The 21,033-nt window shown below is 38.5% G+C and overlaps 1 protein-coding gene across 9 annotated transcripts in view; it reads left to right on the top strand.

Moving 5' to 3' along the window:
- Positions 1-21,033, top strand: part of magi1b (membrane associated guanylate kinase, WW and PDZ domain containing 1b) — a 134,125-nt gene that overhangs the window by 60,144 nt on the left and 52,948 nt on the right. For all 9 annotated transcript variants that reach the window (XM_082155223.1, XM_082155228.1, XM_082155229.1 and 6 more), the window contains exon 2: positions 668-784. In XM_082155223.1, the coding sequence (XP_082011349.1) occupies positions 668-784 (117 nt within the window). The remainder of the gene's footprint in view (positions 1-667; positions 785-21,033) is intronic.

Here is a 21,033-nt window from a genome sequence, read left to right as displayed (position 1 = left end):
ATTTGGTGCTCAAGAAAAGTTTCTTATGATTATCAGTTTTGGTAAACTGCTTTTTTCAGGAATTTTTGATGAATGGAACATTTTAAACAGCTTTTATTGGATTTCGATTTTTTTTTTAAAGTCTTTACTATCACTTTTGATCAATTTAATGCATCCTTACTGAATATAAGTATTCATTTATTTTAAAACAATGTTACTGACACCAAACTTTTTAACAGTAGTGTGTACAGTATATGCGTGCATTAGCATATTATAGCTGTCCACTTCCTCCATTTTTGCTCTCAAAAACTTCCTAAACTCCTACTATTTGGGACCATTGACAAGTTACGAGTTTGTTTTACTTATGACCAATAATATTTTGAACAGAAATCTATCTTTTTTTGTGGAATTTCCCCTAAATACAATACAATAAATACAGGATACAAACCTGTGTTCTGAGTGTTGTTAACGCAATACTATTGGAACGCTGAGGAGTCCACTTTCGACAACAAATATGTACCTGCTACGATTATATTAGACAGTTTAGACACTGTTAGCAGCATTAGCCACTAGCGGGAACTTTTATCCAGTGGTAGTGAAACAACGAGTCAGAAGCAAACTACAGATATCTTCTGAGTTTGCCTATGATTCAGCATCATTAACGTGTGTTTTCCCCTTTGTTTTGCAGGAAATAAACTCAATAAAGACCTGAAGCACTACCTGAGCCAGAGGTTTCCGAAATCCTCAGCCGACTACGAGCTTCAGCAAACCATACGAGACAACCTCTACCGCCATGCTGTGCCTTGTGAGTATTTATTTTTTATTTTAAATTTTCCCTATCTTTCAAAAAACTCAACTTCAGTGGACAGTCTATTCTCTGTACTGTACCCTTCTATATGTTGCTCTATTTCTCTCTATTATATTATTTTGCTAAACATCATATGCAGAAGCTGTGCGCACAACAAAGTGATGGCTTGGACTGTTTGTACTGAGGCGGTGGAAATGAGGACGCTATCAATATTCACAGAAATCCTCCTTTCGATCGAGTAGGTGGCAGCCATGTTCTTGGAGAAGTGTGATGAAATAGTGTGTGTTTTTGTATTTGTGTAGAGGAAGAGAGTATTGGATACGTGCAGTCAAGTGGATGTGCTTCAGTTCTATAAAACAGATGTTTCTAGAAGTCCACATAGATTTTTCCCTTGTGCATGTCTATCTGTTTAAACTGGCAGAGATTTGAATGTATTTTAAACCAGTAAGGGCTGGTTCACACAGAATGCGTTTTGGCTTTGAAAAACCAAGACGCGGGCAGTGGAATGGGGGGAAAAAAACGCAAGGTCTCGTTAAAGTTGAACTGATTTTAACCTGAGCGCTGCGATTTTAGAATGACGTCACGTGACATACGCGAGACGCTGCAAAAGATGCAAGACGCGAGCACAACAGTTATACACGTCCGTCTAGCGTGTTCACAAAGAAAAACAATGGAAAAGTAGTGCAATGGAAAAACGTGTTCTATGTGAATGGCCCCTAATACTGTATCTTTGTGCAATTTACACAATTTAATGTACATGTATGTCTATATACACATTGAGTTTTTCATAAATACATGCTATGCTATCTGTTACATTTAAATGATTTGACACTAAAGCTCTGCTGAAAAACCTAGTGAGTAGCCTTTTTTTTTTTTTTTTACATAAACTACAGATCTAAGTTTTGGGGTCAGTAAGATTTTTTTCTTAAATAAAGAAGTCAGTACTTTTATTCAGCAAGGATGCATTAAACTGATCAAAAGTGACAGTAAATAATTTTAATGCTTTTAACATTCTATTTCAAATAAATGCTGTTCTTTTGAACTTTCTATTCATCAAAGAGTCCTGAATTTTTTTAGGTCTATCAGTTTTCACAAAAATATTAAGCAGCACAAGAAGAAATGTTTTAGTGAACGAAAATGTTCTAGAGAGTGATTTTGTGCCTCTCTGTGATGGTACCATGAGCACCGATCATAGGCTTCTGGTAGGGATGTAGACTCATAAGAGCGGGTGGATTTGGATGGAGCTGAGCCTGTGGTAGATCTGTAAGCAAGCGTCACTGCCTTGAACTTGATGCGAGCATCGAGTGGTAGCCAGTGCAGAGAGATGAAGAGAGGTGTGACGTGGGCCCTTTTGGGCTCATTGAAGACAAGACGTGCTGCAGCGATCTGAATCATTTGAAGAGGTTTGATTGCACACGATAAGTCCAGCTAGAAGAGCATTGCAGTAGTCAAGCCTAGAAATGACCAGGGCCTGGATGAGAAGTTGTGTTGCATGCTCAGTTAGGAAAGGCCTGATCTTCCTGATGTTGTGTAGTGCAAACCTGCATGACTGAGCTGTCTTTGCAATTTGGTCTTTGAAGGTCAGTTGGTCCTCAAAGATTACTCCAAGATTTCTAGCTGACCTTGATGGGGTTATAGATGATGAACCCAGCTGGATGGTGAAATCGTGCTGTAGAGACGGATTGGCGGGGAAGATGAGAACCTCAGTCTTTGCCAGGTTGAGCTGCAAATAATGTTGTTTCATCCATGCCGATATGGCCGCCAGACAGTTTGAGATTTGTACAGCTACTGTGGGATCATCTGATTGAAATTAAAGTGTGTCATCAGCAATGGTAAGATAAACCATGTGCTGGTATGATAGGTCCCAGTGATGTAGTGTATTTGGAGAAGAGCAGGAAGGGTCAAGAACTAAACCCTGAGGAATCCCAGTGATCAGTTCATGTGTACTTTGTGTACCAGTTTACTTGGTTTGTACTTTTAATAAGTGCAAAACAAGTAAAATGACTATTTCAGGCTATTATTTGTAAATGCTGTGTATATTTCATGTACAAAGTTGTAGCCTATGAGTTTGCTTGGTTAGCTTAGCAACATGCTAATGCCAAACTCTACTGCGCATGAGACTTGATCATTTATTTCAGTGGAGTTTGATGTTAGCATGTCGCTAAGACAACAAAGCTACAAAGTTGTATGAGTATGCTTGGTTAGCTTAGCAGCAACATGCTAATGCCAAACTTACTCTACTGCGCAGGAGACATGACAATGTATTTCAATGTTTGATGTTAGCATGTCGTTAAGACAACAATGCTAAACTCTAGCATTGAGTAAGGCAAGAGACAGCAAGGCATCTCACTGGATTTTTGCTACAGCTTTGCTGACATACTTCTCTGTGCACTGTGATAAGTCGTAATATTTGTAGCAGCACTCTCAATGTTGTCTAGTTGAAAGGAATCCACCGCTTAGCTTTAAACTGTTTGGATGGTGAATTTTGTGTCTTTCTCCATTTAACAAAGCTGTAGTAGACTGTCTCCGATTAAACACTCTGATCCATTAGCTGATGTGACAGAAATTGAGTGTGTGTTTGAGAGTGATTGATAGACATGAGACAGCTGGAGGGACAGATGGGAGGGAAGTACCGATCAAAGTAGTGGGCTCCATGTCTCTTCTCAACTTCATCATTGTTTCATGGATACAAATACACAGACATAGCCTCCCAGAAAGCAAAGCCACACATATGTGTGCAACTTGAAAGACAAAAATCATTGGTTTAAATGTAAAATGTGACATTTCTGCCACTAGTGGCACAAAACAGAATTGGTTTGGTCGAACAATGGGAGACGGGGTGAGGGTTGAGTTTTGGATTGTTTTAGAAACCGATTGTTTTAGAACTTGCACGCTTCACCTTTAGGCATGCTATGTAGACTGTGGACATTGAGGACAGATGAGATGTGTGAAAGAGGCCATCTATGTGAAACTGGAGCGGCCACCTCTGAGTGGGGGGATGTGTCCAGATGCTCCAGAATCAACTTCTAAAGCAGTTTAGCATTTGGGACTATTCATATAATGGCAGCTCATGCTGATTTTGGATCAGTATTTATCTGTCGTAAGTTGATAAATAAGATTATAGGAGTGCCTGAAGTTAATTTTAGGTCACTATACTTTATCTTGATCATGTTTAATGTACAAAATGTGAACAGGGCTTTTGGTCTTTTTACCTTCATATCAACTACTTCAGGGGGAAAACTCATCATAATCAGCTAGTTGCATACTGTATGATTTTACCACAAATTTTGCCTCTCAAGTACACAACTGTTGAAAAATTTGGAGTTTGGAGAATTTATTGAAATAGAAATCTTTTGCAAACATTATACATTTCTTTACTGTCACTTATCATTTAAATACATCCTTTCTAAATAAAATTATTTCTTTAAAAAAAGAAAAGAAAATCTGACGGATCCAAAACTTACATATATCAAGATCTAAAAGTCTAAAGAGACTAAAAAGATGCATGTCTCACATGCTTCACGAACCCCAGTTCGGAGCAGTTGGTATCTTGCTGTCAATTACCTGGTAATTTTACATGACGTGGTGCTGGTGAACATGACAGCGAAGAGTCAAGATTGATCAGAGCTTGTGAATGTGAGGATGGGTGTGTGTGATGGTCAGTTGGTGCTTATACATGAGGAATGTGGAGGGGTGCAGCTGTCTCTTTTGTGCACTGATGGCCTGAGCAGCTAGTTGCCTCACCAGGTGGCCAGTGACGGGGAGTGTGTATAATGATGTGTGTGTGTGTGTTGTGTATGTTTGTATTGGGGGTGTAATGAACGGCTGGAGAAGAGTGACAATGAAGGCAAGTGACCGTGAGATAGGACTGTGTGCCACTAATACATTTAAAGATACAGAGGCAGATTCAGCTGTCATTATGTGCGTCTAGCCTGACCAAGATCTATTGCCTCACAAAGTTTGTCAGTGTTACTATGAACTGAGTTAAAGTGGTGTTACTGGAGCAGATTATTTGGTTCTCAAATAATTCATTAATGAAAATATTTTTTAATGAAAATATGAAATAATAATATTAATAAAAACAACAAGAACAATCATTTTTTATATGATTTTAATGAAATTTCTGTCTAGCCAATTGATGCATCAATTATTTGTATTATTTATTTTTTGATATGTATACAATAAAAGTTATATGCCAAATGATTTATTAACAATGATAATAATAATGAAAAATATCATAATTGTTATTATTGTTTCTTTTCATTATATAGGCTATAATATAACATTTATGTAGAGCAAAATTGCTCCATTCATGTACAAAAATGCAGTGTATTCACAAGCCTACAGACATGGCACCTGTGATAAAACATGAACAAATGTATCTTGTAACATTTCTTTATGAGAAACCAGACAAATATCCATTTCGTTGAGACAGATGGAAGCAAAATGAACTGCATTTCATTCTGTATCTCTGAGTGTTTGTGTGAAGAAATTGCTGTTTTCCCCCTGTTTTTCTCATATTTATCCCAAACCTTAACTATACAGCTAGAAGCGGGTGCATATGAAGTATTTTTTGTGGCAAATGCATACATTTTATTTATCTGATTGTTGTCCTGTGATGTAATAGTAAGGAACAAAAAGCTGTGTCCTTTGTCTTTTCCTCATTTCGCGCTCCAGCTTTTCACATCACCGACACCGTCAACATAACAGATGCCGCTGGAACGGCTCTCCCTCCCTTAGTGTTTTCACATTTCCTTCTCAGTCCCTCTGTTCGCGTCTTCATCTATCAGTCTATTTAAGCCTCCCTGTGGTTAGCCAGCCCCTGCTTGCCCTCTCTCGCTCCCCTCCTCTCTCCTGCATCCCCACACTCCCCCCCTCCACACCCCCTCTTTGGCTCTCTCACTCCCTCCATCCCTCCATTTGTTTTTCTGCTCGGTAGCAGACAGCAGGATTGCAGCTGAGGACAGGTTGCTGCTGCGTTTTCTCGCCAGAAAGAAAGAAAGGATTACCGTCTGGAGGCTGCACTGTGGCGAGGCAAGTCCGTCTTATTTTTCTGCATGCTTTCGGTCGCGTTTCGCGATATCTCCTGAGATGCGGGCAACGGATTAGAGGGTTTGTGGGTGATGTATGGGGCTTAGTCCGTGCGGTGGATGCCTCATATATAGGCTAAAGGGTTGTATTGGGGGTGGGGTTGTTGTGGGGGTGGGGTCGGGGTTGTAGTGGGGTTGAGTCAGGGGAAAGAATACGAAAAAAGAGCGCAAGATTGAACCCTTCAGTCACATCTCGTTCACAGGGACAGATGGCTCCTAGTTGAGGAACTTTCTCATCAATATGATTTATTTGCAAGCCATTGTCTGGAGTCCCTTTGGGGCAAGGAGCAAATTTTTCCTTGGTGTGCGTGTGTACGCGTGTGTATGCATGTATATATGTGTGTGTGTGATGGAATGATGATGTGGCAGAGGGAGTACGGTACACTGAAGGGCCATCACCCTTGATGTAATGAGCAATGATCAACTCACCACCTGAACAAAAGCGCCCAGTGTTGAAGCGGTGCAGTGAAATTAAATTTGTCACTGCCCTTCGCACCACAGAGCGTACTGTGGATCCCTCAAATGCTACCTCAGACAGGTTACTGCCCAGTCATATGCTGTCTTCTTATGTTAGGCATCACAAACATTGTTGCTAGGTAGATCTCTGCATCTAAGAGAATGTATTTATTGATTCTGTGGCTTGTTGCTTTCATTATTTCAATACAAATCTGATGTTTTTCAGCCTAATATGCAAGAAAACAAACACGGCTCGAAAATTTGCATCATTCAATTTAGCTAATTGTGTTAACATAGCATTCACAGCCACAGATGTCTGTGGGAGCTAGCTAATTAGCATTTAGCATGTGTACCACTCTGTCTGCAGACAAGCAAAGCGCTTCAACCACAGGCTCGGATACAGGGTAGATCTGAAGAGCGCCCCGGTCGCAAGTCAGCTACGATTAGCAGACAGAAGAGAGATAATACCTGCAGGGAGCCGAGGGCTCTCAGTAGGCAGGACCAACATTCGAGTGAGTTTTAGCAGACAGTCTGTGTCTGGATGGTATGATTTTTGCATAATGTCGCTAAGTTTAACACAAAATCCTTTTTAAAATGGGTTATTTGTAGGTCTAGTCCTCTCTGTTTGGGTTCGCCTTGAGTTTCCAGGCTCCATTTTGATATGTCAGCTCAAGCTTGATATCACTGAGCAAGCATATGTGGGCGGCATACTGAGAAATTTGTCAAAATCTGGGCATGTTCAGAATCTAAATCGCGTTCCACGATTTCTTTGGCTAACACCTTGTTGAGCGTAGACGAGTCTTGTGAATTGGCTGTTCTTGGCCTGAAATGTCCATTTGCTCACAGCACTTGACATTCTGAATTCGAAAGCATTTTGTGAGTTCATTTGCAAGTCAAAAGCACCCTCAGAAAGTGTTGATCACCGTGAGAGTGGACAAACTAGAAACCAGCATCAGGCCTATCCAGGGGGCACTACATTGGATGGGTGGATTTAAAAAGAGTTTGGAGGCACAAAAGGAGAAGAATGCCTCTTAAAATACCACTCCATTCATGTGCTGCTTCTGAACAAGAAAGACCAGGACAGAGGGATCTGCAGCAAGTTTCCCAGTTTTTTAGATGTCCTTCAGAATCAAAGGTTGGAATTACTCCAGGAATACTAAAGTATCTTCAACCTAGTGCTCAGTTGTCCCTCATCCACATGGACTAGCAGCGTCTCATACTTTCCTTCCTAAACACAATCATTAATAACTATTCTTTTCTAAATTAAAGGGATAGTTCAGGTAAAAATGAATGTTCTGTCATCATTTACTCACCCTCATGCCATTTCAAACTCTTTTTTTATTATTCGGTGGAACACAAAAGATATTTTGAATAATGTTACTGTCCATACAATGAAAGTTAGTGATGTCCAAAACAACTCTGAATACCACCGACTTTCATTTAAAGATATTTCAAAATATCTTCTATTTTCCACAGATAAAAAAAAGGGTTTTAAACGACACAAGGGTAAGTAAATGAGGACAGAACATTGATTTTTAGGTAAACTATTCCTTTAATCATGTAGTCAATATGTAAAAGCTCTAAAGATGGAAGTCTAGATGCACACTAAGGCCTTCAACTCCAATTTTTTGCTCAAGGCAATTCCGCTCTTCTTCAGTGGTTGAAAGTTTGATATTATGTAAAAGGTGAGCTTTAAATCCGAATCACTGCTCCACTGAGCTGAGATGATGATTCATGCTGAGCTCCACCCAGAAATAGAAGCTCCCACAGGCTACAAGATACACTATGTTTCTGTCATTACCTCTGGCCTATTTCCTCAGGGTTTTATCTTGAGATGCGTGTTTGTCATTTTGCCACTGTAATCATTCAACTTGAGGGTTAAGAAAGCAAGAGAGGGAGTTTGAGAGACTTGCTTGAGATGTATGGGACTTGTTTGATGGATGAGGGAAGTAATTTCATTGAGTGGCTATTAGTGGTCAGAAGGCCGTTCAAAACCAGATTCTTTTAATTTAATTTAATTTAATTTCAAATTCACACAAACATTTTCAGTTCAATTGAAAAATGGGGATCAAAATGTGGATTTTAGTCCAAGCTGATGATATTCCACATGCCTGTAAAAGACACCAAAATATTTAAAGGGTTAGTTCACCCCAAAATGACTTTTTTGTCGTCATTTACTAACCCTCATGTAATTACAAACCTGAATGACTTTATTTCTTCTGTGGGACACAACAGTTCAAGTTCGCATACACATTTTAAGTTCAAATGAAAGATGGAGAAATATATGTGTATTTTAGTCCAAGGAAAGACCGATATCATTTTTAAATTGGCAGTTCACCCAAAAATAAAAATTCTGTCATCATTTAATCAGCCTCATGTTGTTCCAAACCTTTATGACTTTTTTCCTTCTGTGGAACATAAAGATATTTAGATACATGTCTCAGGGTTTTTGTCCATACAATAAAAGTCAGTCAGGTCCAGTGTTAGTTTCCTCGCCCACATGGCCATGATTACATCATCAGAAAAGTTGTTTTGGCTGCAAAACATTTTACATTTTGAATGCCCTATGAAAATAGGCCTATGTTTTTTTTTTTTTTTTTTTTTTAAATACATCAAACTGGTAAATTGTTCACATTAACACCAGTAACACCAGTGTAAATAATATCATATATTTAAAATCATTCAACTAGTGCTTTAAGACTAAAGAAAGTCCTCCTGTCATTGATCAATAATTTTGTCTGTTTTTTCCCCTTCCTTTTGTGGAGGCTTATTAAAAGGAGGGAATGACTGGCCAAAATGTGGTCTCACACAAAAGCCCCTGTGGCCTGTCGGAGTTAAACAATAGTATTGTATGCATACACATGGCTGGCCTGACCAGCCTGATTTTTATCTGCTAAATCTCATTCAGCCTCTAATCCCCATCCTAGCCCACCATTTGATTGCCTTAGTCACGTTGTATTTGTGTATGTACTTGTGTGAGCTAGAGAGAGTGTGTCTTGTATGCAGCGGGTGCCATGTGTGTATCTGTCTGCAAGTGTGTGTTGGAGGAGGAGGAAGAGGAGGGGGGATGTGGAAAGAGAGAGAGAGAGAGAGAGAGAGAGGTGGGCGGGCGGAGGTGGATGAGTGTGAGCCTGAAGACGTTTAGCTCAGATGGTGTTTTCTGTGCGAGCCTCTCACATTGGCTGAGCTTCAACGCTGGGTTGGACGACCGCTTTACAGAGAAAGAGATCGCGAGGAAGAGGAGGAGGAGGAGGAACGACAGACTGGGCAGCGCTAGCTGAGATACAAGCACCTGATGTTCACCGGAACTGGATTCTGGGATTTTTCTGCTCTTTTCTATTGGATTTCGTCTGGTTGTGCAAGATCTTGAGTGGATTTCATGCATTGGAAGTAGCGGCAGCAAGGTTCTCAGCTAAGGTAATTTAGCATTTTTCCCCCCTAAATATCACCTGGACTCTTCAGCTTCCGGGGTTTGGCAATGGGGGGGGGGGGAATGAGGGATGGGAAAAGAGTGACAGAAAGCTGGGAGCAGCAACGCAGCGAACGCATCTGAATATGTGACCGTCTTGATGGATCTGAGAGGATGTGATTTGTTGAGGACGGTAAAATGGTGCACCAGAGATGCCGCGGTCCGTCTTAGCTGCTGGAGCGCGCGTGTACGTGCCTGTCTGCTTGAGCGAGTGGAGGTTGAATTAAGCTGTGGTCACTTGACGTGTTCGAGGCCATTATGTTTGGAGTTGAGCAGTGTGGCAGTCGTCTCTCTCCCAGCCCCCCCTCCCATCCACACCAGCCCCATGTCTGTCTCTCCGCTGCAGCCGCTGTCTTCAGCCGTATTTGTGTCTGAAAGCCTTTCTCATGCTCTTTTTCTCATGCCTTTTCATGTAAGCTCAGAAACGATGCCTATTTCGAAGGGTTCTCCGTATCTTAGTGGCGTTTGTAGGTTAAATAGTTTAATTCTCTGGCTCACAAATGGCAGGCTGGTGCTTTATCGCTCTTATGTAGCTCTAGAATAGATGATTTGAAGATGAAGATTTGAGCCGTGTAAAACTGAAGCCGGGAACAGGCCGTGTGTGGGGTTCCTCTGTAAGCTCGGTTTAGTGTGTTTAGACTCCATCAAATCAAATCTACTCAACTCAGTAAAGCATTGATCAATATTTTCAGCAAAGTATTATTTGACATGTCTTGATACATTGATCAGTCGTTTCGGCACTGACATCATCGGACTGAGTAGATTTGATTTGATTTGTGTTTTGAAGTGGATCTCCAACTGGAGGTCTTTTAGGGGGGGATATGCTTTCAGAAAGCAACTCCATTTTGCTAATTGGAATATGTGGGTTGGAAAATGCTAGAATTTGGGATCTGTGTTGTGGATTAACCCTTTGGTGGGACAGATGGTTCTCTCTCCCACTGAGCCGAAAGGGCTGGCTGTCAACATCAACATGGGCGCACATCCCCAAGCCTTTCCCAATCATGAGTCTTCCCTTTCCCAGTGTCCCCTGGTTCCAGATCTCCCAAAAACAGGGAACATGAGATGCCAAGTTTCTCCCTCTCTCCCTCTCTTTCTCCCTCTTTTAAACCCTACTTTTCCTTGTAAAAATCATTCTGGCTAAAAATTGTTTACTGACATACTAACAAGATGGATTTTTCTGTGTTTGTTAAGAGGTTACGTGTATATATATGTTACATAATGCGCCTTGGTCCAAGAAAAAACAAAAAAAGAAAACGGGGCAGCTTATTTCAAGATGGGGGGACTAATTAGTGGTTCTGTTCAGTTTTTTGAATTAGAGATGAAACTTTTTCAGTTATTCATGTATTTATTTAAGCATGTTGGGTTTCCGTGTTTTATGGGGGCTTTTCATATATAGTTCATATATATATATATATATATATATATATATATATATATATATATATATATATATATATATATATATATATATATATATATTAGTATGGTATTTCATATATAGCTCATTAATATAATTTATTAGCAGTTGCCATGCTTTTTTTCCAGAACATTTGCCTTGACAAGCTGTTTCGAACTCCCGAAACAAACTCCAAACAGACTGTGTTTTGGCCTGATTTTGTTCGAAATGACATCACAACAGTTCGTTTTTCGATTTTGCTTTAAGTATACATGGTTGTTTTTTGCACTCTGGTTTGTGTTGTGTCTAAGAACACCCCTTTGCCATGGACAAATCACTGCAATGCAATGTCTCTTATTGCTTTGATATTCCTGATTGCATTGATAGCTTTAATTATGTCTTGGTTGTGCACATATAATTAACCAGTAAATAGTTTGTGTATGAATAATATATGAACCGTTATTAACACTATTGTGCCACTCAGTGTGTTTTGATAAATCTGTAGTGATCTGTCAACACTTTGCGGGCATCAGTCACACAGAAGAGAAGGTAGAGGCTCTCAAACGCCTCTGCTGTGACAGGACTGTCAATATCTTATTTCCCTTTGAACTCTACTGAGCACTGACGTCGCCTCCGGCCTGTACATGCCATTTATTGGTGCTTTGCCTTTTGATTAATGCCTCTGACAAAGGTTTTTTTTTGTTTGGTATTTCAAAAATTCTTTCCTCTTGTCCATGTCAGTCAGGATAGGCTAAAGATGTTGAAAGAATTTTAGGGAGCTTGTCAAAGGTTAAAAATGGTCTTTTATTTATTTTTTTGCTTGTTTAGTCTAAGAGTTGTATGTTTTACTATTTTACAGAGAAAATACCACAAGGTACTTGGCGCCCTGCTCGTGGTTTCAGTCTTAGTGGAAACTGTGGCCTTGAAAAAATGCATCATGTAAACATGCTTTCTGCAATGTGAATCCAAAGCCACACTTCATTCCGGTGTGGGGGAAAATGGACTAGTCTTTCAGTTTGAACTGAAAGTTAGGTTACAGTGCTGGATGCTGGATATTTTTTTAATTGGTTACACTTTATATTACAGTTCCCAAGTTACACATATTACATGTAAATATAGTTAACTGCAATAACAACAAGGTATGTTGGATTACAAACAGTGGAACATAATAATTGACACATTAAGTACACATTATTCACAAAGTTTTCTTATACTTTATTACTCGGATTTGATTGATTTCCTTTCAGAAAGTGGATACAAGTCTCTCTTTGTTCAGAAAGATAGTACCATGGCTTTTGTGTGTGTATAAAGTGAGTGTACTGTGGTGCAGTGGTTTATGTTGTCCTAAAACCAGAGACCCTTCTTTAGACAACTGTAATGAAATCACTGGAGATGCACCAATAATACATGTTTTACCAGGTGTAAATGACAATTTGTCCCAGCTGACCCCAGTCAGATCAGATGAGACAGATGTTTATACCTGGTTTGATGTTAATAACATATATTTTACAATAATTAACATGTGTGTATAATTTGATATATGCATGTATGTATGTGTGTAAGTATGTAATTATTTTATTCTTTCTTTTTTGGAATCTTTTAAATCAAATGGCTCCTCTCCTTTTTTTAAAGACCAATTATTTTATGTCACAGCTGTGAAACATGATTTGCTTATTGTAAATGTTAATCAAAAGTAAGTGGTGAATGGGGAGAGAAATTCTCATTTTAGAGAGCATTTAATTGGACAAAAATGTTTTATACAATTGTAAGAGTAGTAAATATTGTACAAATATCTGTTTTTCTACAGGAGAAAGAATGTTTTAGATTTTTATTGTAATTCTTAAATGTGTATGTCTACTTAAAGACCAACTTTTATCAGTACGCTATGGTGTACAGTGTTTGATATGGTCTCAAAGCTAACATGCACTGGCAAGTTTGAAGTTTTGCCACTTATTTGATTTGTTTAATCTTTTATTTTCATTCATGTCATTGCCTTTTTCATTTATAGATTATAGAGAGAAGCACATGCAGGAAAAAAAGAGAGATGACAAGAGCGCAAAAAGAAGGAAGAAGGAGAAGAACGACAGAGAGAGAGAGCAGCCTGTATTACTCACTGGGTCAGGCTCATGAAAAATTTAATCAAGCCATGCAGATAACAGCTTCAGCTCAGAACAAATACATCCCAGTGTACATGAGCATTTTTCAATTAGTTTTTATGTATTTAACTGGGAGGGCATCAGAAAAGGCATGAAATTGCTTCTGTGAGAAGAGTGCTGAAGATTTAGCATCTCAAACGAACCCAGTTTTTGTTGTAGAAATATTGTAATCATGCTTTTATTTCAAGCCAAAAACCACAAGGCCCTTTAATAACTTTGGAAATGCGCAAACATCCGAATGCTGGTATAGTGAGAGTCTTGACTATTATTAGAATGATGATAATGAGTCGTTTCCAAATGCTTTAACAACAGCCTACGCTACACCGCTAACTGAATCATGGCGGTGAGGCTCAGAGTCACTTAAAGTGTTGCGTCTGATTGATTGCCTCTCCAGTTACTGCAGTATTGCTCTCCAGGAATGCAATACGTCCACTCGATCCGCTTTATAACTGGACTGTATGTTGCTATGTCCGATTTCACAATGCCAGGTAACATTTGTGTTATTGTGGCTGTGAGAGGTGAAGCTGACCTAGTAAGATAACAAAGAAGCTATGAAACTTCTTTGTGTCTATAAGGGGAAGTAACTTTTGTGGGTAAATAGGGCACCTTGTTATTTAAGAAACAGCATTAACATTTAATCTTTACTGTATATGAATTATTATGTGTTTAGGTTTCTTTTTATTGGTGTGGGATTGGTTTTTGTTGGCCATTTGAACAAATGCAAGATACAGTTAAGAAGTATTTAATGCACCAAGGCTTCTGATGTGGTGCTGGTTTTCAATGTGAGGCACACCTTTCCTTGACCTTTAAGGATTTGAATATGGATACATGCTAATTTTATTACTTATTATGCACAAGAGTCATCAGACACTGCTGAATCATACAGGCTTACTATTTTTGTCCACTTTGTAACTGTGATTTTTCTTCATTGAGAGATTAGTATGCGCATACACACATGCAGAGCATTAAGTTGGCTCAGAGACCAGCATCTTGAAGTCAAAGCCTTGTTACACTTAGGTGAAACTAAAGCCGACATCCGGGTTTAAAGCTGCCTGCTTTTTTTTGTGTGTGTGCATTGTGCCATTGTGTCTCTGCCAGTGCTATTTGCCAATGTTTTACACTGAAGCGTTACTATTTCTTTTGCTCATACTCAGGTTTAGAGTTTTGAACAAACTCCTAACAGGGTTTTCAAAGTTTTAAAACCATGATTAGCGTTTTGTTCATTCTAATCAGAACTCGTTGGTAAATGGGGAGAGATATTCTCATAGTAGAGGACATTTAATTAGACCATTGTTAGAGAAATATCCAATATATCCATCAAAATTTGGATCTGTTTTTCCATGAAATCTTGCAGCTTGTTGAAGAGAGCTGTGCTCTTACTTTTCTAAGCAATTGGATCTCTGCCTGCTGGACAAAAAACGTGCATGAATCCCATAGACCAGTGGGACAAGATTGCTTAAATTAATACATTTAAATGAATAAATTGTTAGTAATATTATAACTCAAATATAATCTAACTCAAATATAAATTAAAATGTTAAAAACACAAGAATCAAGATGTAACTGGAATCATATTTCTTTTGTTTATATTGAACATTGTTATTGTTATATTGGACATTGCTTTGTTTTTATTGGACAACGTACAGTTCTTGAAATTTCTGGAGTCAAAAAATGTATTGAGCTTAATACCAGAATATAGCTACAAGTAACGGAAATTTCTTAGCCTATATGGAGGGCCTTTGAATATTGTGTTGGACAATTAGGGCCTTCGAGTCGAAAAGGTTGAGAAAATCTGCCATAGACTAACATTATTAAAAATGTGTGTTCTTCTCACTACAGGCCAATAAGAAACCAACTAGCAACCACAGAGAACACCCTGGTAATCTCATAACAATGTATTAAAAATATTTCAGGACACCTTAGCTATTGCTTGGCAACATTGATGCGGTGACTTTTGCATGGGCAAAAAGTGTTTCCCCCTCCCAAAAAATTCTAGTTTTTTTCAAAGGGCAACCTGTTTATCTATTTGTTTTTTGCGACAACAAAGCTCAGGGAATTTTTCCTATGTGGGTCAGTGAAGCTGGGTGCTTTTACGATATGCCCTTTTACGAAGTCTTGATTTTGTTTTTGGGGTGAACTATAATATATTTTCATGCTTGATTGTTCAAAAAACATTTTACATTACCTCCCCAGTCTGGCTCGAACATGCCGATTTTGATGAAGCCCCTCCTTCCAAATACGAAATGTGCTGTGATTGATTAGCTGGCCCAGTGTGTGTTGGGATCAGCAGCGATTAGCGTGCATTCGGGAAATGTCCTGCCCCTCCATAACTGCGAGTTCTTCTCTAGCGTAAATATTGAGGATGGCATCAATTTCAAACCAATTTGAGCTAGATTCAGACCCTGACAATGTTAACGAACAAGAGGACTGTGCAGAACGGATTTCATGTTCAGACTTTGCAAGCACGGATTTCACAGGACTGTTCAGAGTGGTATGTTTTTTTTGTAATTTTCTTATACATTATAGGTACTTTTTTTATCCACCATTTAATCATAATATTTGTCTGAAAACTAAGGTGATATAAACAGTAATCGATCACAAAACCATGGTTCATTTTCCTAAGGAGCGGTGAACCGTCTTACAAAAGCAACAGAAAACAAGCTGTTCTCCATAAACGTTGGGGTTATAATGTTCAGGAACAGTGTTTAGGACAAGTTAATCAGCCTTAGGAAGGTTAAAAAAATGTGTTTTTTAAATGTTGTGGAAAAACAGTCTCTCTTTGACATAGCGACAACATTCTAATTCAGCTCAACCTTGCTTCGTCCCCTTTTTTGCTACTCCGTGGGCTGGATTATTTAAATGAGTACCATTGTGACTTCATAAGATCTGGAAAAAATCATGTTGTAGTTCAAACGAGCCATTAGTTGTAGTTCTTGGAAAGTGGATTCTGTTAAATAAAATATCTCCCTTTGGAGTGGACTTTGAGCTTTGAAACCTTGCAGATGTTTTTTATGCTCAAACAGCAACATTACACACTAACTAAGGTTGAAAAAGTGGAAAAGCATAATAGGACACCTTTAAGGTCCGTGACACACAAAGCCGACGGTCGGCCGTCGAGCAACGTCGGGCTTTAGGTGAATGTCTGTTGGTATAGTTTCTGCTTTGTGCTCCCCTGTGTTCCACACTTCGGCTCTAGTCTGGCTTATGTTGGAGGCAGTTTGCCCGATTCAACATGATGAATCTGCATCGAGGCTGTCGGTGAGACAGATCGCTCTGATTGGCTGTTGAGTTTAGCAAAGAAATCAAGACGGCACAGACAGAAGGCTGTTCTAATTTTATGTAATTTTACCTGTGCATTCCAATACGTGAATATTTTCACAATATCATGAGCCACCTGGAATGAAGAAATTGATCAGCATGATTGATATTCCAAATGGTAAGCAAGCACTGCTTTGTTTACAGTTTGTTCATCTGCAGTCCTAGTTTCGGTTTCCCTTTTTGAATGACGAAAATAGACTATTGATACCTGCTGATATAGATGGATATTTCCTTACACACTGACACAGAACGCACATGCTAGTTGGCAGTCAGCTGTAGTCTTTGCCGTGTGTTTAAAGCACATCTTTTTGGCCGAGACGCAGCCGAAGCAAGGTGACAACACAGTCAGCTTTCGTTGCCATTAGTTATTTGATGTAGACTTGGTGTGTCACGGCCTTAAGAGATGTTAAAATGAAGTTGAAGCTTGGGTGAGCAGAACTCTTAAGGTTCTTTTCTTGTCGCGTTGTTTTTAGGTTACCCAAAAATGAAAATGTTGTCATCATTCACTCATCCTCATGTCGTTCCAAACCAGTATGATCTCCTTGCTCTCCAGGCAGTGAAGTTCGAATGTAGGTCATATCAGAAACCTGAACTTCAGGAACACCTCGCTGGGTGCTGCAGTGCTCCTGCAACCTCAGCCGCGAAAATAAACTGATTTATCAGACACGGCTATTTTTAGAGCCTGTTTGTGTGCTGGATGTGCACATGGCATTGCTGTTTTTCTGATGTATTTTAGAATGTGTGATGTTAAATATGTCTGCCTTTGGTGTTTTCAAGTTCCTTGCTGGCTTTGCACTTCACAATGCAGCTATTTTTTACCCACAGAATGTATTTATGTCATATGCAAAGATGTGTAGAGAGATCAGGCTCCATTTTGTGGAAAATAAGACACAGGGCTGGCATGGAAACAACTGAATTGTAATATTACCCTTTTCAGCAATGTAGTACACCGTGGAATGAATTATATACTTTTTTAAATGTACTTTTTGGGGCATAGAAATCTTGAAAATTTGTCATTTGAGACACTTGAGGAGAAATGCCTTAAAATAGGGACCGGTCTTTCATTAAGAATGAATGCGCCTCTATTTTTGCTGCCAAATCACTGCACTCATTTCTATTCCGTTCACAGCTCTCAGAATCTGTCCTTGTCCTTAACTACATGCTCACTTAAAGGATTAAATCACCCCCAAAATTCAAATTCTGTTATGATATACTCAGCCTCATGTCGTTCCAAATCCATATGACTTTGGTTCTTCCATGGAATACATAAGATGTCATTTTAAAGAATGTGCTTGTTCAAAAGCAAAGGCTCAAAGGCTTTGATGCAAAAGCACCATAAAAGTATTATAAAATTAGTCTAGAATTACATTCCAAGTCTTCTGAAGTCATTTGACAGACTGAACAAGATTTTCAATTAATAATTTTGGTGCGTTCAATGAGTCAATGGAATGTTGGATCTGGTTCACAAAACTGGTCTGAGTTATTTGTTCACGAATCATACTGAACCTGTTCAACTCACTTCAGTTTGTCACACAAAACTATGGCAGAACACTTGGAATAAAGTGCATGGGAACCACTTTTATGATACTTTAATTATATCTACGTGTCCTTTTTGAAGCTTGAATGATTCAATCCCCATCCATTGTAACTAGGAATGCATGAAGCAGTTTATTGGTACCATATGGATTATCTGCCTATTTTAGAGATTCTTTTTTTAGTTTATCGCTTAATGTGGGTTATATATCAGTCGGTATTGGATAGTTAATTTTCTATGCTTGTTTCCTTTATTTTTGCATTTATATTACCTTTGTCATCATCTAATGCTCACTTAAAGTTTAAAACAAAAACGCAAATAATTTAACTAAAATGATAAATATAATCTTTAGCAAAAGTCTAAATTGATATCTATTTTTCATAATGTACTTGTAACTTTTAAAATGATTTATTTATTTTATTTAGACAAAATAGTATAGAATTTGCGTAAAATATTTCGTAAAAAGTAAATTATTTTGACAAATAATTATAATTTTATCGTATCACCCAGAATTTTAATATGGGTACATCTCCAAATTGCAAAGCAATATTTTTGTGTCTTCCACAAAAGGGGAAAAAATAGTTGGGGTAAGTAAACAATGAAATTTGAATTTCTACATTTTCAAATCGGAGAGAATATTTAATTTAAGATATGCAGACAAAAAGGAAGCTGTATATTTACCCAAATGTCCTTCTGTAGAGAGGACAGACTGATGTTAGCTCAAAGTGAGGTAGAAATGCCATTGAGCATGACAGACCGATCCAGAATCAGTCATAAGCAGAGTCAACAGCCCAGCCAGGTTTAAGCTACATGGAGTCTAAAGGGGATTACTGTCTGACAGACTGATCCAAAATCAGACTGCATGTCAACATCTCAGCCAGACCTGCCAGACCTTGACACCTTAAACAAGAATAGACTTCCTTTCTTTCTCTGAAAACCACAGAAAAAGAGATGCAGTTCATTTAATCTTTATTGTATATTTTTTGCTCACATCCTCTTATAATGTTAGCCAAAGATTTAGCACCAAAACAGTCTGAATTGTACGTTACCTGCCCATTTTAAACACTCTCTGTGACCTTTAGAATTAAAACAGGCTGTTTTTATATAAGACATTTAAATGTAAATGACCTTTGTTATGATTGGCTAACTTCTTTGCATATGAAAACTACTGGTGTAGTTCACACTGCATTCATCAGGACAGGCCATGTTGTTGAATACTGAATAGCCGTTGATGTGTAAATGTAGGCGGTAATATGTTAATGCTCTCATAGTTGTTTAATACTGTGACAGTTACAGAATGACCTGTTTTTGCAACTTAGTTTTTTGGGGGTTTTGAGTCTATCAAGGTCTATTTTTTTTATTAAAAGAGCATGCAGGAAAAATCCTGTTTTCCATGAAATGACCCCTTTGAGGATGCTTTACCATCACCTCTATAAGAAAAGAATGTGAAACGTGAAATCTGAAGGATCGTTAAGATTACCCTGTTGAAATGTATTCGCAATCACAAAATGTAAAGTTTCAGTTGAGAATCAAGTGCAGATTTGTGTTAGGAGTTGGGTGCAGATTTTTTATTTGAGTGTGTGTCTGCATGTATTGCATGCATGCATGTGTTGCATGTTCCCAGGCTGCATTGTGGGAACTCCTGATGCTGATTCATTACGAGGCACCACTTTTCTTTTCCGGAGAGAGAATGTGTCCAGCCGCACATACACATACACATACACATACGCATACCACATACCACATGCACATACGCATACCACATACGCATACCACATACACATACACATACATACACATACACATACACATACACATACACATATACATACACATACACATACACATACACATAATGATGAAATACAGTGACCTGACCAGCCAATGTAGTAGTAGCTACAGCCTGTGATGCAGCTGTGTGTGTGTGTGAGTGTGTGTCATTGAGGGGGTTATCATTTAGCTGAGGGTTGTAAACCCCCATTAGGTAATTGTTTCTCTTTTGGGCCCTGGATCATGCAATTTGGCGACAGTAACCCCTTCTGTTCACAGTCACTGACCCACAACTGATGAGTGTGTGTAGGCCGGGATCGAACAGCTGCAGATTGTGATGTTTGTTGTCAGAGCTCCTCACCTTTGGTTCATTTAGCACTTGGTCACCCAGTGAGCTTTCAGTTGTCTAGCATAAGTACATTAACAGCAGCATCAAGGTGTGGTGTTGTCTTTGTTTAAAAAAAAAAAAAAAAGTCTGTGAAGAGAAGTGTACTGTACTCTATACTGTAATTTGCTCTTGCTAAACACAGTCTCCTTATGTCACATGTACACCCAGGGATATTTAAGGCCATTCACAGCTGAAATCAAGGTTTCCACAGTCATGGAAAATCTGGAAATATCAAGGAATTTACATTGTGTGCAAGTCATGTGATAAATAAAATATTAATAACATGATATCAAATTGTGGAAATTTCTGTAGTAAACAATGCAGTACCATGCAAAAGTTTTGGGGTCAGTAAGATATATTAAAAGAAATGTATACCTTTATTTAGCAGCGATGCGTTCAATTGATGAAAAGTGACAGTGAAGACATAATGTTATAAAATATTTATATTTCCTGAAAAAAATGCACCATGATTTCCACACACAAAAAAAGGAAGAAAAGTAAGCAAGAAAAGCAGCAGAACTGTTTTCAACATTGATAAGATGTTTCTTGAGCACCAAATCAGCATTTTAGAATCATGTGACACTGAAGACTGGAGTAATGATACTAAAAATTCAGCTTTATCATCACAGGAATATATTCAAATAGAAGACAGCTATTTTAAATTGTAAT

The sequence above is a fragment of the Leuciscus leuciscus genome (assembly GCF_965113295.1).
Source record: "Leuciscus leuciscus genome assembly, chromosome: 23".
Taxonomy (NCBI): domain Eukaryota; kingdom Metazoa; phylum Chordata; class Actinopteri; order Cypriniformes; family Leuciscidae; genus Leuciscus; species Leuciscus leuciscus.
Note: the sequence above shows the minus strand (reverse complement) of the source record. Positions and strands in the feature narration are given on the sequence as shown.